At 39.9% G+C, this 17,242-nt stretch overlaps 1 protein-coding gene across 1 annotated transcript; it reads left to right on the top strand.

Annotated features, from left to right (window-relative positions):
- The first annotated feature begins 270 nt into the window (after positions 1-270).
- On the top strand, positions 271-16,782 carry LOC130042541 (C-type lectin domain family 4 member A-like). The gene is made up of 6 exons (XM_056134723.1): positions 271-352; positions 4,679-4,786; positions 10,830-10,931; positions 12,688-12,839; positions 14,094-14,206; positions 16,638-16,782. Exons 1-6 carry the CDS (start codon positions 271-273, stop codon positions 16,780-16,782), a joined length of 702 nt encoding a protein of 233 aa, XP_055990698.1.
- Positions 16,783-17,242: the final 460 nt, after the last annotated feature.

Here is a 17,242-nt window from a genome sequence, read left to right as displayed (position 1 = left end):
ATAAAAAGTTCCTCTTTTCTTTTCCTTCTCACATCTTTGACTTGGTTTCCAGGTCTCTATTTTTACTGCATTTTTTCTCCTGAGTTGAAGGGCTACTATTTTAGCTGTTGGTCTTGGGGTTCAAGCTTCTGGCTGAGGGTTTTAGTTCTCATGTGACTCCTTTGAGCCTGTGTGACTAGTGGGACCTCGGTGCTCCTGCATAGCTTCTCTAAGTTGTTCTCAGAGTGATGGGAAGGCTGGCGTGAAGAGAGCAGAGTGTCTCTTCTCAATATGATGACAGAGATCACGTACGCTGAAGTGAGATTCAAAAATGAACCCCAGCCCATGGTCATCCCATCACAGGCTCCTACAGGTAAGAAACGTTTTCTGCAAGTTCATAATGAGATGAAGGATGGGGAAGGAAGAGTGTCAGCGAATCATAAGTGATATTAGTTGTTATTTTTTTTTAGATTGGATGCAACTAGGAAATGTATGGTTGTCAGTGGCTTGAGTTGTCTAATAAGAAACAGGAGGAGGTATGAATACCTCAAAAGTGAGATGTGAGAATTAACCCTCACCCTCACTCCAGTCAGGCTAAGGGAAGTGCTGTTTAGTTGATCATTGTTCTGCCTTGTGGGGTTGAGTGAGTTTACAGTCAAGAGATGGGTGTTCTGCTCTTGTAACCTCTGGCTTAGATGCAGCACCTTTGATGAAGGAATGAATGGACTCTATTCCTTGATTAGTTAGAGTGGAAGAGGTTTTCACGAACTGTGTGTGTTCATTTGTGTATTAGTTGTGTATTCAGGGACAACAAAAGACCTCTGCAGGTAAAAGACTAGAAAGTCTTACAAAGACAGTTTATTACTTCTCAAAGGAAATGGCTCTGACATCAGAAAATTCTTTTCTTGGTGGTGGGGGGCACAGTAGACAATCTTTTTGGGTTATTCCTGTCTGTATACTCAAAAATCACTCCTGACAGGGATCAAGGGACCATGTTGGGTACCTGGTATAAAACCCGGGTCATGTGGTGGTGGAAAATGGGCACTGGTGGAGGGATGGGTGTTTGATCATTGTAAAATTGAAACCCAAGTACAAAAATTTGTAAATCTTCAACTGTACCTCATGGTGTTTCACTAACAAAAATTTTTTAAAAATATGTAAATGATGGAAAATGGGCACTGGTAGAGGGATGGGTACTGGATCATTGTATAACTGAAACCCAAGCACAAAAATTTGTAAGTCTACAACTTTACCTCATGGTGTTTCAATAATAAAAATTAAAAAAAAACAAAAACCAAAAAACAACCCCGGTCAGCTGTGTGCAGAGTAAGCACCTTATCTGCTATACTATTTCTATGGCCCCACCCAGAAATTTCATTTCATGCCAGTTTCCAAGATGGATTAAATACAGTTTTGGGATGTGGGGCAAGGTGATTTGAGTTGAGTATCATGTAATAGATCTTATGCAGAGAGGAAAACAGAAAGAAAAAAGCATATATAGTTTGAGACTAAAAACACGATGTATGTGTGGTCATAATTGTTCATGTTTTCCAAAAATGTGGAAATATAAAGAATTCTCAAGAAAATTTCTTCCTGTAACATAAACTGCATATAAACTTTACCATATGTCGAAGTATTCATTATAGAAAACATAAAATTTAAGTTATATTTATTATTATCATCTAGGATACTAGTAATTTAGATTTTAATGCATGTAACTCCAGATGTAAGTAAATGTAAGTATTTCTTTTGTAAAATTGAAATCATATTTTATATTACTGAGGGGGTTTATCCTTACTTGGGAATATATCATGACTTTGAGAAAATGAATTTATTTTTTTCTTGGGGGCCACATCCAAGCTACTCATGAGCTTCTCCTGGGTCCATGAGGGGGGAGGTCTCTCCCAGTGGTGGTTAGGGGATCATGTGTTGTCAGGAAGATAACATGGGTCTCCAGCATGCAATACATACACTCAGTTCTTTGAGTTATTTCTCCAGCCAAATAGTTTCTTTCATTGAGATAATATTGGCTTGTAACAGAGCTTAAAATCTTTTGTACAGTGGGTAGGGCATTTGCCTTGCATGCAGCTGACCCAGGTTCGATTCTCAGCATCCCATATGGTCTCCTGAGCAACGCCAGGAGTAATTCCTGAGTGCAAAGCTAGAAGTGTTCCCTGTGTTACTCCAGATGTGACCCGTCTCACAATGAGAATTGCAATGAAATATCACCTCACACTAATGAGAATGGTCCATGTTAAACATATTGGAAACAGTGTTGGTAAGGATATTGGGAAAAAGGAACTCTGACATACTTTTGGTGAAAATGAAATTGGTGTACCCTGTAGAAAATGCTATGGAGATTCCTCAGGAAAATAAACATGAAAATTCTATATGATCCATGATAACTTTTCTGGTCACTTATGAATATGTTGGCAGAATCTCCTGCCCCTGTGCCAGGCTTTCTTCACCAGGGCATCCTCAGAGGGGGCGGGTTGAGTTTCCCACCCCGCCCCAAGCAGAGCCCCAGCAGCTGAAAACCCTCCAGATAAATTAGATTTAATTAGAACCCAGCCACAGCCATGCTCAAGGCCTCTTTGTACATGCTCAGATGTGCCTAACACATGAAGGAACTGACAGAGGAACCCAGTTATGTGGGACCCATGACTGAGATCTCCAAGCCTGCTCGGATAGAGACTGGGCCTCCTCCACCCAGATCCCCAGTTTTCCAGTAGCTTGGTAGTCACACCCACACACTGCCTTTTGGCGCCATGTAATCTCATCAACGTCCAGGAGCCAGAGACTATAAAACAAAGCTCCCGGAAGAGAGCAAAGCAGTTTTTCCTGGAGCATGTAGCCGCAAATGCTGATGTATTGATGTACCTAAAGCAGCACATATGTGTTTGGTTTTAACATACTTGCTCGTATTCTCTTATACACGGGCTTAAAGGGCTCCAGAATGAAATCAACAACCTTTACACACTTCCCTCTTATTGTGGTGGGAAGATGCTTGCTGATTGGGTGGGTGTTTGAATATTTTCTGTAATGAACTATTGTGGACTACTTTATGAAAATACAGTGTATAAAATTTGCAAAAGAAAAAACAAGAAAAGGATATGTTTACCTCTATGTTTATAATTGCATTATTCACTTTAGTCAAAACATGGGATCAACATACATGCCCATCAAGAGATGGTTGGATAATGAAATTGTGGTATATGAATTCAATACAAAATGTTGTTAAAAAAAGATAAAATCCTCATTTTTCGAACAAAATGGATGGAACTTGAGGTGATTATGGGAAGTGAAATAAGGAAATGAAATACATTTACTAGGTCATTGCACTTATATAAAGTAAAAGTAAGTAAAGGCCCTCCCGTTGATCGTCGATTTGCTCGAGCGGGCCCAGTAACGTCTCCATTGGAGACTTTGTTGTTACTGTGTCTGGCATATCGAATACTCTCGGTAGCTTGCCGGGCTCTCCGAGAGGGGCGGAGGAATCGAACTCGGGTCGGCCATGTTGGCCGCTTGTAAGGCGAACGCCCTACCCGCTGTGCTATTCCTCCGCCCCACTTATATATGAAATATAAATCACTAAAGCAAGTGAACTCAAAACCCAAGAGAACTGGACCTGGGGATAATTCAATGGTAGAGTGCTTACCTTGAAAGCACAAAGTCAAGAGTTCGATTCCCATCACTGCCCCCCATGCTAAGTGTGATTCTGTCAGCATTGCTGTTCATGATTCATTCTGCCACAGCAGAGTCTGTGCCCACCATCAAGCGTGTTCCAGCTCTTCAACCACATGTGAAACCTCTGGTGAGCACCACAACATTGCAACTAGGTGTGTATTTCCTGTCACAGCAACCAACAACAAAGGGAAAGAAGGGGACAAAACCCTAGGTCCAATAAATAAATAAATAAAGCAATAAAACTAACTCAGAAGAGTTTTGTTGGGAACTCTATTAATTGCAGAGGTGGGAGGAAAGGTTAGAAGGATCTTTCTGGCCATGTAAATGGCAGTAGAACTTTGGTAGTAGGTATGATAAGACTTATAAACATATAGGAATGTGAAACATGGGGTTGGAGCAATAGCTCAGCAGGAAAGGTGTTTGTTTTGCACGCGGCCGACCCAGGTTCAATTCCCAGCATCCCATATGGTCCCCCGAGCACACCCAGGAGTAATTCCTGAGTGCATGAGCCTGGAGTAAACCCTGTGCATCGCCAGGTCTGATCCAAAAAGCAAAACAAAAGAAAAAAAAACAGGATTGTGAAAGCAACCCCTGGAAATTCCATTATATTGTAAATCAATGAAAAGTAAGAGTTATATATCATATGTTAAAAATAGAATATTATCAAATAATATATGTGATCCAGACATTTTGTAAAATGTTGCTATTAAAATGTTTAATATTTAAATATAAAAATATTTAAGTTATAGCATACTTAAATATATTACAATTAAACAATGTATAAATATTTAATATTAAATTATTTTCATATCAAAATGTTAAAAACAGTAATTCTTAATGGTAGGAATTCATGTTCTTACATATTATCCTAGGTTTCTACAATGAGTGCTATTAGTTACTTTTCTTTTAAACATCACACTGTCTGTATTAATGTGCCACTCACAAAAAAGGGAGAAGAGGAAGGACTGGCCTGACTGTATTACTGACTGACCTAATTTGGTTTCTCTTGCAGCTTCCAAAGAGAAGACTAGCCCTCCCCAAAGTAACTCTGTCAAACTACTTCTTGCTGCATTGCTGATTCTTCTGCTGCTGACAATCTCATTTTTAATCACCTTTATCAGTAAGTAGTTAATAGAATCAGGGAGGAATATCTCCCTTACCTGAAGAGATAGGTAAGGGAGATGAGACACTGATAATTCAACACAAGATTTTTAGCAGAAAGCTGAAGTCTTCTCTAGGGGAAAGAGAACAATAAGCAGTCTTTGGAGACTTGGTGCTTTATTTGAATTTAGTTTCTCTTCCATGAAATAATGACACCAACTTTCTTTGGAGAAAGTAAAGTCTATATGTATGTGCACATATTTGTGTTGTAAAGTGAAACCTCTAAGGCATCACTGTCTACATTAGACTTAATCACTTATCACTTAATCCCCGTTATTCATCGATTTATTCAAGCGGGTGCCAGTAACGTCTCCATTCATCCCGGTTGCGTGCTAGCGTAGCCCAATGGTATCTGTTCGTTTTAGGAACATGTAGAGCCTCAAACCGATCATTTAGGGTCTTGACGAAGAAGTCTGACCATCTTATAGGTGGGCGTCCACGTGATCTTTTGATGTCTCGTGGAATCCAATCAGTAATGGCTCTAGTCCAGCGGTTGTCTGTAAACCTCATTACGTGTCCAGCCCATCTGATTTTTGATGTCTTGGCAAATGAGACAGCGTCTCTGATTCTTGAGCGTTGACGAAGATCAGAACTCCGGATTCTATCTCTCATTTGAGTGAATCGTGATATTCCAAGCATAGTTCTTTCGATTCCTCTTTGAGAGACCCGAATAGTGTTCTCATCCTGTTTTCGTAGGGTCCAGGTCTCTGAGGCATATGTTAATGCAGGAAGAATAGTGGAATCAAAGAGATGTGCTCGTAGTTGGAGGTTCTTTGTCCTTTTAGTTATTTCTTCAATGCTCTTGAAGGCATTCCAAGCCGCTCTCTTCCTCCTGCGTAACTCAGGTGCCAGGTCATTCATCATGTTGATTTCTCGACCTAAGTATATATAACTGTTGCATTCGGAGATGGTGGTTCCGTTGAGAGCGAATGGAGCGTCAGGAACAAGGCTGTTTCTCATAAACATTGTCTTCGTAAGATTCAGCTGTAGTCCAACCTTTCCACACTCACGGTCAAAGTCCGCAAGCATTTGTGCCGCTTGGCTGATGTTTGGTGTTATTAGAACGATGTCATCAGCAAAGCGGAGGTGGTGTAGTTGCCGACCATCTATCTTCACTCCCATGTTTTCCCATTCTAGTCGTCGCATGATGTTCTCGAGGGTGGCACTGAAGAGTTTTGGTGAAATGGTATCACCCTGCCGAACCCCTCTCTTGATATGGATGATTACTTCTTTGTAGAATGGTGAGATCTTGGTAGTGAATCCGCAATAGAGCTCACGAAGGATCCTGATGTATTGAGTTTGTACGCCCTGATTGGCTAGGGCTTCCATGACCGCTTCCGTCTCAACAGAATCAAAGGCCTTCTTTAAATCAATGAACGTTAGACATTAGACGGTTTGGGAAAATGAGGACAACACTCTATTCCTTAGTAGTGTTGTTCAGGCCCTTTAAAGTGCAGGCACATAGTTTGGGATGACCAAGCAGAAAAGGAAACAGAAAAAATATTTCAGCAGAGTTTTCTAGTGAAATTTTACCTTTTTTTCACTATCAACATCGATGTTGTAAAAGTCAGTTGCAAAGAGGTAGATATCCATATTCTGCTATCTGCAACATGCGTATCTTTGTCTCCAGAATTTTAAACAATCTTTGGGGCCATACTCAGAAGTGTTTAGGGCTTACTCCTCAATCTGTGATAAGGGATCACTCCGGTGGGACTCAGGGGACCATCTATCTACTATACTATCACTTCTGCCTCTGGCTTTAAGAATTTTAAAGATTTTTAAAGATTTTTAAAAGGTATGAAAAAGTGCTGATTTGGATGTATATTTTATTCACTAATTTGGTTATTCAATATGAAGTGGTGACTACTGGCTTTTTTTTTTTTTATCCAGCACTGGGACAGCAAAAGGAACCTAGAGAATTTCCCCATAGTCTCAAGAAATTCAGAGAATAGTGGAAAACTGTTGAATCAACCAGTGGTTTCAACACTATATAAGTGTGTGGGTGAGATGCAAAGAAGTTGTAAAGGTTTCCTGGAGGAAGCGTTTTCTGGAAGAGTAACAGAGAAGTAAGAGAGCATAGGAAAATCTGGGCGGCATAATTAGAAATAACTGGAACATATCATGTTGAGGAACTGAGAGAAATAAAACTGTAGATGCAAGAAATATTCCCCTCAGAGCATGAAGTGTGTTATGTACAATACTAATAGTCTAGAATTTTTGTTTGATTTTTTTGGGGGGGGTATTGCTCCATGATGCTAATGTCTACTGACTCGAAGCTTGGGGGTAGCTCTGTGATGAGGATGGAGCTGAGAATACCTGCAAGCAAAGCACACAGTCAACCCTTTGAGCTATATTCCCAGCCCAAATCTGTTTTACCCCCGAAAGGTGTTTTCAAATCACTTATCTTTTGCTGATGAGTAAAACAAGTTTTCACTTAATGGTTAAAATAACAAGCACCTGATTCTGTGAGTTGGCAATTTTAACCAATCAACTAGGAGGTTCTTTTTGTCTGGCTTAAATTATTCACACACAAGCAGTCAGGTAGAGGTTGCAGACAACTTAGTGTTTGAAGAAGAGGATGTCAGTCGGCAAACATGGGCAATTTGGTCACAGTTGTTTCACAATTTCCCAGAATAGCCTGAGTTTATTTGGAAGGTGACTTTTAGGTTTCTGAGAATTGAGTGGATGTCAGTGAAATCTCCTGTAACCACAGCATAGAATTCATCAGAATTGCTTCCATACATTCTGTTGGCTAAGGACATCTTAAAACCATCAGCTTTCCTGACCTCTCCCAACTCTCTGATCTTGGGGTGCAAGGTGTTGAACCCAGGTCTACACACATGTCACAGAAACATTTTATCATTGATATCAATATCCCCCAGACCTAACTAAAGGAAGTCATGAGTTGTCTCAAGTTGAAGTGATGTAGAATTAGATATCACTTGTTGAAAAGTAATATTGAAAATAAGTGTGGGGACTGGAGGGATAGTACAGTGGGTAGGGCGTTTGCCTTGCTTATAACCGGCCTGGGTTTGATCCCCGGTATCCCATATGCTCCCCCAAGCACTGCCAGGAGTAATTCCTGAGTGCAGAACCAGGAGCAACCCCTGAGCATCGCTGGGTGTGGTCCAAAAAATCAAAACCAAAAAATAATGAGTGTGGTTACAGGAAAGATGGAAAATCATGAGCTTTCTTATAATAAGTAATTGAGAGTCACTGCAGACTTTAAAACGTGGAAGAGATATTGTAATCAGATTTGATAGAAATGCACTTTTGTCATTTTGTTATTTGAAACTGACAATTGAATACACCCAATTGCAATACACGTACTTTAATTGAAATATACTTTGGTAAGTTGTGTTAACTGAATATGCCAGGACATAGTTGGTTATAAATAAAAGAATGCCAGTTCATTATTCATTTGCAAAATAGTGAGAACTTGACCCAAGGTTTGTGGTAGTAAAGAGAAAAGGAGGAATCTTTGAATAATACCGAGAATGTAGAACCAAGGATATAGAAGCTTGATGAATACTGAGATCTAAATATAAGGTATTTTAAGAACTCAAGCATAGTGCAGGTATTTTCACCTGATAACTCAATAAATCAATAAATCGCTGGAGCGATAGCACAGAGGTAGGGCGTTCGCCCTACAAGCGGCCAACATGGCCGACCCGAGTTCGATTCCTCCGCCCCTCTCGGAGAGCCCGGCAAGCTACCGAGAGTATTCAATATGCCAAACACAGTAACAACAAAATCTCCAATGGAGACGTTACTGGGCCTGCTCGAGCAAATCGACGATCAACGGGAGGGCCTTTACCTTTAACTCAATAACATAGATATTCACAGGTAGTAGGTTTATGAGTGAGGTTGGTGATTTAAGTTTGGGGTACATTGATTTTTGTTGACTCTTGAACCTCAAGTGGACCTGTCTAGTGGGAGACATATTGGCCAGATTTTGAAAACGAAGCCTGGATTTTGGAATTATTCCATGTTGCAGAGGAAACTGTGGGTACTCATGCTATCACTCAGGAAGAGACTTTCCAATGAGAGGGAGGATAAGAAATTTACAATTGAAAGAAGGATGGATAAAGAGGAGTATAAAGTAATTAAAGAAGCATCTGCAAGAAATGTGAGGAATATTAGATTTTAAAAGAGGTGTGAAGACAATTGAGATTAAGAAGCATCAGAAAGAAAGGAGTGACAAAACCAGGAAACAGTGGTGTCCCAAGAATGAAATGAAAAGAACTGAGTTCAAGAATGGCATAGCTTCAAAATAATCAGGGTCTCACAGAGTAGGTAATGGGTAACCTCCCCCCATCTCCCTGTTCTTCTGGGAGTCAGAGAGCCTTGCCCATAAACTGCCTCTTGAGTCATAGAATCTCATTAATGGCCATGATCCAAAAACTCACAAATAAATTTTAGAAGAAATCATCATCAGCAAGCTGCAGAGATACCTCCAGACCACAAAGTCTCCATCCAGTTAAAAATTTAACTATAGTTGTATCACAGTTTTCAAAATTTTAGAATTCCTGGAGTGTGTGACTGCAAATGGGCTACACAACATCTCATACTCTATACCACTGCTCTACCAGGAGTAGCATACCACATTAGATGGTTAAAAAGTAGAAAGCAGGGGCTGGAGAGATAGCACAGCGAGTAGGGCATTTGCCTTGCGCGCGGCCAACCCAGGTTTGATTTCCAGCATCCTGTATGGTCCCCTGAGTACTGCCAGGAGTAATTCCTGAGTGAAGAGCCAGGACTAACTCCTGTGCATCAGCAGGTGTGACCCAAAAAGCAAAAATAAATAAATAAATAAATAAATAAAAGTAGAAAGCAACCAATCTCAACAAAACAAAACAAACACACATAAAAGCCGTTGGGCTTAATGGCTCCAGGGTGAGATACAACAATCTTCGCACACTTTTTTCTAAAGAAACATTTTTGGTTCACTAGCGAATTGTACATAAGAAGCAACACAAAATAAAATATTTCAGGCCTGCTCTTGGGGCAGTCTTCGGTGATGGTTGGGAAAATATGAAATAATGGTGGTGGGAAGGTATAATGGTGGTGGGATTGATATTGGAATGTTGACTGTAATAAATTATTGTAAACAAGTTTATATTACAAAAAAGAATTGCAAGAGGTCTAAGAAAAGAGTTTAGAAGTGTCCCATGGATATGGTTGGGACATTACAAGAGTGCAGTGGTTGAAGTGGAAGTTAGCATTGGTTGGTCAGGGAGCTCATGAGAGGTGATGAAGAAAAAGAGAAATTTCACCATTTAGAGAGGGAAGTAGATTTATCTTAAAATGTGAGAGATTTGAGTGTACTGATGTGCAGAAGAATGACAGTTGGGATAGACGAAAGGAAAAAGGATAAGAAACAAATGATCTTCCCTCCTTGCTAGATTTTTTAAAAAAATTTCCCTTTCTACAGGTAACCCAGACCTCAGAATTGATGATTTTCTTCCCCAAAGACATGATTTTATATCCTCAGAAATGTTTAACCATTTCTCACCTCTCCCTTTTCCAAGGTTTAGCATTTGTATACATATCACCAACTTTTTTTTTCACCCACTTTTTTATTGTTGAAGGTGAGGATGGATAATTGCCTTTAGATCCATAATAAAAGAATTGTTGGGGGCTGGAGAGATAGCACAGAGGGTAGGGCTTGCACGTGGCCGACCCAGGTTCGATTCCCAGCATCCCATATGGTCCCCTGAGCACCACCAGGAGTAACCCCTGTGCATCGCCAGGTGTGACCCAAAAATCAAAAAAAAAAAAGAATTGTCATAGCATCTTTCATCCCATTCTGAAAACAAACCTATTATTTCAATATCTGTAGGATTAGAATGTGTTGAATGCTGGGCAATGAGGTACTTTTTCCACAGTTAGCATCATTCTATTGGAGCAATTATGTATTATGGGCTTTGTTCAAGAAAGTAACAGTAAAAAGAAAAACCTTAGCAGTACCACAAAAATGATTGGTGTTATTCTCTTCCTAGTTTTTTTCCAAAAATATTCTAAACTTGTTCAAGAAGAAAAGTTTACACAAGAACTGACTCACACAATGTTGGAATGTAAGAAAGAAAACTCGACCACGAAAGGTAAGAACTAATATGCATAGAATTGAATTGCTGAATATACTAGTAGAACTCATGACTATACTACTAGAACTAATGTATATATAATTATTACTAATTATAATAATTGATAATATAAAATAATATACTGATATTTATATAAGTTTCTGATCATACTAGAAGAACAATTATGCATATAATTTAGCTGTGGACTACACTATATTACACCCTACACCCCTTGTGGCAAGCTTCCAACCACGGAACATTCCGCCTGACCCTTGTTTCCACTGTCCTGTTTCCACTGTCATGCTATGTTTTTCATTATTTTTTTTTAGTTAAATCACTGTGAAACAAACAGTTACAAAGTTGTCCATGACTGGGTTTCATCATGTATATTCCAACACTCATCCCTTCACCAGTGTACATTTCCCATACATATCAATAGCTCCAGTAAGATTCATGGATACAGCATACTTAAGAGCTGTTTCTTAATAGTTTTAAGTGTGCCTCTATATCAGGCCTCAATTATTTTGTGTGATATTATTATCTGTGAAAAAGTGGTTGAGTAGCTTCTGAATTTCTTCTCTGTTTTGCCACACCTGGCAGTTTTCAGGACACTGCATTTAGGGATCACTCCTTGGTGCTGCTCTGAGTATATTATAAGGTGTCAGGTGTGAAATCCAAGTCAGCCACATGGAAGACAAGCCCCTGCCCATTGTACTATAACTCCATTGGATTTCTTTAGTCTTCACTTCTCGCTGTACTTTATGTTCACTCTTATTTTCCCCAAATATCTGTTAAAAATGACTTACTCAAAAGAGATCAAATTCAGTTGTGTTTTAAGAAAACAGAAACATTTCATGCATTCAAGTGGTTTCTTAGACAATACACCACATACTTATTGGATTAGGGCTGGAGCGATAGCACAGCGGTAGGGTGTTTGCCTTGCAAGCAGCCAACATGTCCGACCCGAGTTCGATTCCTCCGCCCCTCTCTGAGAGCCTGGCAAGCTACCGAGAGTATCTCACCCGCACGGCAGAGCCTGGCAAGCTCCCTGTGACGTATTCGATATGCCAAACACAGTAACAACAAAGTGTCCAATGGAGACGTTACTGGGCCCGCTCGAGCAAATCGATGAACAACGGGAGGACAATGACAGGACAATGACAATGATGTACAGGCAAGCACCCTACCTGCTGTACTCTCTCCCTTGCTTCCAAGTCTGCACCTTTTAAAAATATTTTGGTTCTAGCTACCTCTACTAATGACACACAGACAAGGAAATGGGAAAATATTTGTTACTTCCAGATGCAGGTGACCTACACAATGCATGATGGGTAAGGATCCTATTACTATTTGTTGAACATGGGCATTGTAATTCCACAAAGATCTCTTTTGCTTTTTAAATTTAACAATACGCCTACTTTATGGTGGTGGAGAATACACACTGGAGAATGGATGGGCATTGGCACTTTGTATGACTGAAACCCAACAATAACAACTTTGTGTACCTCATTTTGATTCAATAAAAATAAATAGATTTAAAAACAAACAAAAAAATTACTTGCCTTGGGCCAGAGTACAGTGGTTATTGCACTTGTCTTGTATGTGGTCAACCATTGTTTTATTTCTACACCAAGTATGATCCCCTAAGGACCACCAAGGTGCACTCCTGAGCACAAAACCAGGAGTAGCCCCTGAACACTGCTTAGTGTGATCCCAAAATAATAAAAACATTACCTGTATTATATTGTACTAACATGGCCAAGTATCAACACAGGGAAATCCTGGAGCTGCTGCCCGAAGAATTGGAAGCCTTTTTGTTCAAATTGCTACCTTTTTTCTTCTGAGAAAAAAAACTGGACTGACAGTGAGAAGCACTGTGCAGGGATGCAGGCGCATCTGGTGGTGGTCGACAGCAAGGAGGAGCAGGTACTTTCCAGTCAACGTTGGCGTCATGGTCCTTCCAACTCTGTCCACCCCTCCTGCTTGGGAGGAAGTTCTCATGGTCAGAGGTGTTGCTGCCAAGGCATAAGGCTTTGAATAAAATAGATGGGATCCGACATCGAAGTCTTTGAATTCTACACCTTCTTCTGATTCCATTTAAATCGTCCACTTGCATGCCCCCTTAATATTGTGCAAAATATAGAGTATTATATGGAGGCTTGAACGGAAAGATGGGTATATTTGAACCTGAAATGTCAGTTAATTTTATGAACCTACATACATTTTATAAATTATTACTGTCTCAATGGGGCTATCTCTGGCCCTGTGCTTGGAGGTTGCTCCAATCAGAGACATTAATCTATTGGCAGCTGAAATACTTGTTGTGTGTTATGCTAAGCTTAAACTCCTGCATTTTTTTAGCCAATTGAGGACTACTGGTGGAGTGATGACTTGGCTCTTGTGGTCTCCAAGCACTAATAAATGACAACAACTGCCACAACAAGAAGCAGGAAAATAAAATAAACAATACATGATCGAGAAAAGTTATGAAGTGAAATAGGAAAGGAATAAACAGCAATGAAGTGAAATAATTTAATTATCAAAAGAAAAAGAACTTAGGTGGAAAATTTCTTCTCCAGACTCCCATCTTCTACTGATGAAGTGGGGGTGAGTGAGAAATGATAATTCACTGTGAGCACAGACAGAAATCTCTTCCCTGTGTGCTGTGCACTGCAGTTCTCTAATGAACTCTGCTCTGAATTCCTAAATTAAAATCCCAATCACCAAAGGGATATAGGAAATTGTGTCAGTGGGGCATCCTTAGGTATGAGACAGGAGCGTTCATGTTGTTAGAAAGGGGATTCATCATACTTCTTTTCCTTCTCTCCGTATAAGCTTACTATGAGAGCAATTTTGAAGAGGAAAGGGGGTCTTTTCCTGACCAAACTGTTCTTCTGATCTGGGGACATCACTCTGCAAAACCATTTCAGTTGTTTATAAGCTGCCCTATCTGTCTATGGGGCTTTGTAGAGAGGTCTGAACACCTAAGACAAATAACATCTTCATGAGAGATGCCTTTGATCTTGTATTGTTCAGTCACAGAAGACCCAGACTCTGGGCTGGACTCTGGGTGCCTTTTCATGGACCCATACGTTTTGGTGTTCTCTTCTCCCTATGGCTATAAAGGACTCAAATCTAGGTGAAGGCTATAAACTCTAATTCACTTCTATTCTTTTCCAGGACTTTATTAACAAGAATGTGAACAGGAATTATGCTTATTATTTGGGGCTGTCAGATCTGAAGAATGGTCACTGGGAATGGGTTAATGAGACACCACTCAATCAAAACGTCACGTGAGTATTGAATTGGGTAAGAGGTTGCTGAATCCTGCAGACAGTAGGGACTTTAGGGTGCTTCAAACAGCAGCTTTAAAATAATACAGCTCAAACATAACTTCTGGACATTAATTTTCATATTTTAATTTGCATTCTGCTTCTAATCACTTCAAGAAGTCTGTAAAGAATCATTTTCTTTTTCTCCATGTAGAAATGAGAACACTGAATTAAAAGAGTTTATATAACTCAGGAAAAGTTTTCTGTGGTAGCAGTGATTATCTTCCAAGCTAGGTTTATTTGACATGAAAGCCTAAGCTTGTGAAATTTATATATTCAAGATAATAAAATTCATGTCAAGAAAAATCATAGCCATTCTTAAAATGTAAGCCCTAGAATAAATCAGTAAGCTAAATTCTGTAAGTCTTAATGTATCTTTTATTTATATCAGTGAAATAAACCCTCTAAGGCCAGAGCGATAGTACAGAAGCTAGGGTGTTTGCCTGCATGCCTTCCACCTCGCCTCGGATCTATCCCTAACAGCCCATATGGTCCCCCAAGCACTTATAGGAGTAATTCCTGAGTGAAGAGCCAGGAGTACCCCTGCGAAATGCTGTGTGGGACCCAAGAAGCAAAGCAAAACACACACACACACACACAACTCTTAGATCCTTTAGTACAATTTAGTAAGTTAATACCTTAGAGATTCATAGGAACAATTTGAAATGTATAGGGATAGACTCTAGTTTGATTATTTTAGATTAAGAACAGAATAAGATCATTTTCTCTTAGATAACAGTAGTAGAATCAGAGATATTGATTCTAAGAAATGTAATTTTATTTATTTATTTATTTAAAATTGTTATTTTCCCTTAAACTTTATATAAACACTGATGTATAAAAGTTGTTCATTATGATTTGTTTCACAGGCACTCAATATTTCAACACCAATTCCACCACCATTACACCTTCCTTCCACCATTTTTTCCAACTTTTCCAATCAGCCCTTCAACTTCATAGCAGGCTCTCAATAATTTATTTTATATTGCTTGTTATCAATAGTTTGCTAACAGAATGATCATAAAATATTTCCTTAGAAGAAAGCTAGTGAAGATTGCTGTACTCACCATAGAGCCGTAAGTTCTTTGATAAGAGATTACTAAGGTGTTGATACAGGTTAAGCCTTCTGGTTATATTTTAATAATCGAGACAGGTTGCCTTCTACATTACATCCCATTCAATCTGGTATGCTACTCAGTGTTACAGAATTTTAGATGTTGCTCACCTGCAGAAAGTCCAAAATTTTGATGGGGAGATATAGCTGATGTTAAATTTTTAACTGGGTGGCAGCTTTGGGGCATATGTGTGTGAGACTAAAAGGTCTTCTAGAGTACAGAGGGATGGGCGGAGGTAGGCCATCCTCAAATCTGTGAAAGTCTAGAGATTTCAGTCACAGAATCTGCATTCCTGAGCTTTTTTTTAATCACAGTGAGATACAGTTACAAAGCTTTAATTTTGAGTTTCAGTCATACAATGATCTACCACCCATCCCTCCAGCAGTGCACATTTTCTACTACCAATGTCCCCAGTATTCCTACCCTCCCATCCCAACCCTCCCCCTGCCTCTATGGCAGACAACTTCCCCAATAGCACAATGGGTAGGGTGTTTGTCTTGCACACGGCTGACCCAGGTTCGATTCCTCCGCCCCTCTTGGAGAGCCTGGCAAGCTACCGAGAGTATCCCACCCTGGCAAGCTACCCATGACATATTAGATATGCCAAAAACAGTAACAAGAAGTCTCACATGGAGAAGTTACTGGGCATGCTAGAGCAAATTGATGAACAATGAGAAGACAGTGCTACTCTCGCTCTACTTTTTTGCATCCCTGAGCTTTTCTCATGGATTCATTTCATGGATTTATTTCTGGGTGGGGTTCACCCAAGCACAGAGTCCAGACAGGGGCATGGCAGCAATTGTGGAGAGTGGTGCTGGGTCTCAGGTTGAGCAGGCACTAGGCTCACCCAGCCCTCTCTGGGGTGCCCTTGATAACCCAACCTTGCGAGGGGTCTAGAAGAATCAAATCAAAGATATTTTAAACACATCTCATTTTTCAAAAGTAGTACATAAAAAAGCCCACGCTATTGATATGAACAGGATAAAACTTTTGATCACTAAAGGAGCCCAAGGAATCAGGGGACAAGCATGGACTGAGAGAGGCAGGTCTGCAGGGAGGGTGTCTGACACAAGGGGATGGGGCAGCTCTGGGGAATGGCAGCCCCATTTTCAGGGGAAATGCCAGTAACAGATGGATGGGCCATCTGTGAGGAGTGGGGAAGTAATGATTTGTGTTTCTCTGACCTGACCTCCATAAAGCTCTATGGCAGCCCTTGCTTCACTGTCTCTTTTCAAAGACAATTTGAGAAACATACTTACCCTGTTCTCCTTTTTCAGGTTCTGGCACCCAGGTGAACCCAATAATGACTATGAACACTGTGTTATATTAAATTTGCGTTTCCTAAGGGTCTGGGGCTGGAATGATATCTCTTGTAATGTGCCTCAGCTTTCAATTTGTGAGATGTTGAAGATCTACTTATGAATCGAACATTCTCCATGACCCTGTGATAGAGTTGTCCTTGTTCATTACAGAGAGAGCTAATTTGCTCTTGTGCATCTCCTATAAGGGATCAACAAAGAAGCTTTCAGCAGTCTACCACTTATGAAGAATCAGTATACCTATTTCTTCATTTATTCATTCCAAAAAATCAACAATTGTTTCTCAAAAAATTAGAAATTGAGCTCTCATTTGACCTGGCAATACCACTTCTGGGAATATATCCCGGAAATGCAAAAAGTATAATAGAAATGACATCTTCACTTGTACGTTCATTGCAGCACTGTTTGCAATAACCAGAATCTGGAAAAACCTCAAGTGCCTCAGGACAGACAACTGGTTAAAGACACTTTGGTACATCTACGCAATGGAATACTATGCAGTTGTTAGAAAAGATGAAGTCATGAAATTTGCATGAAAGTGGATCAACATGGAAAATATGTTA

Source organism: Sorex fumeus, unplaced genomic scaffold, assembly GCF_029834395.1.
Source record: "Sorex fumeus unplaced genomic scaffold, SorFum_2.1 ptg000101l, whole genome shotgun sequence".
In the NCBI taxonomy this organism is placed as follows: domain Eukaryota; kingdom Metazoa; phylum Chordata; class Mammalia; order Eulipotyphla; family Soricidae; genus Sorex; species Sorex fumeus.
The sequence above is the reverse complement of the archived record's forward strand: the minus strand, read 5'-3'. Positions and strand labels throughout refer to the sequence as shown.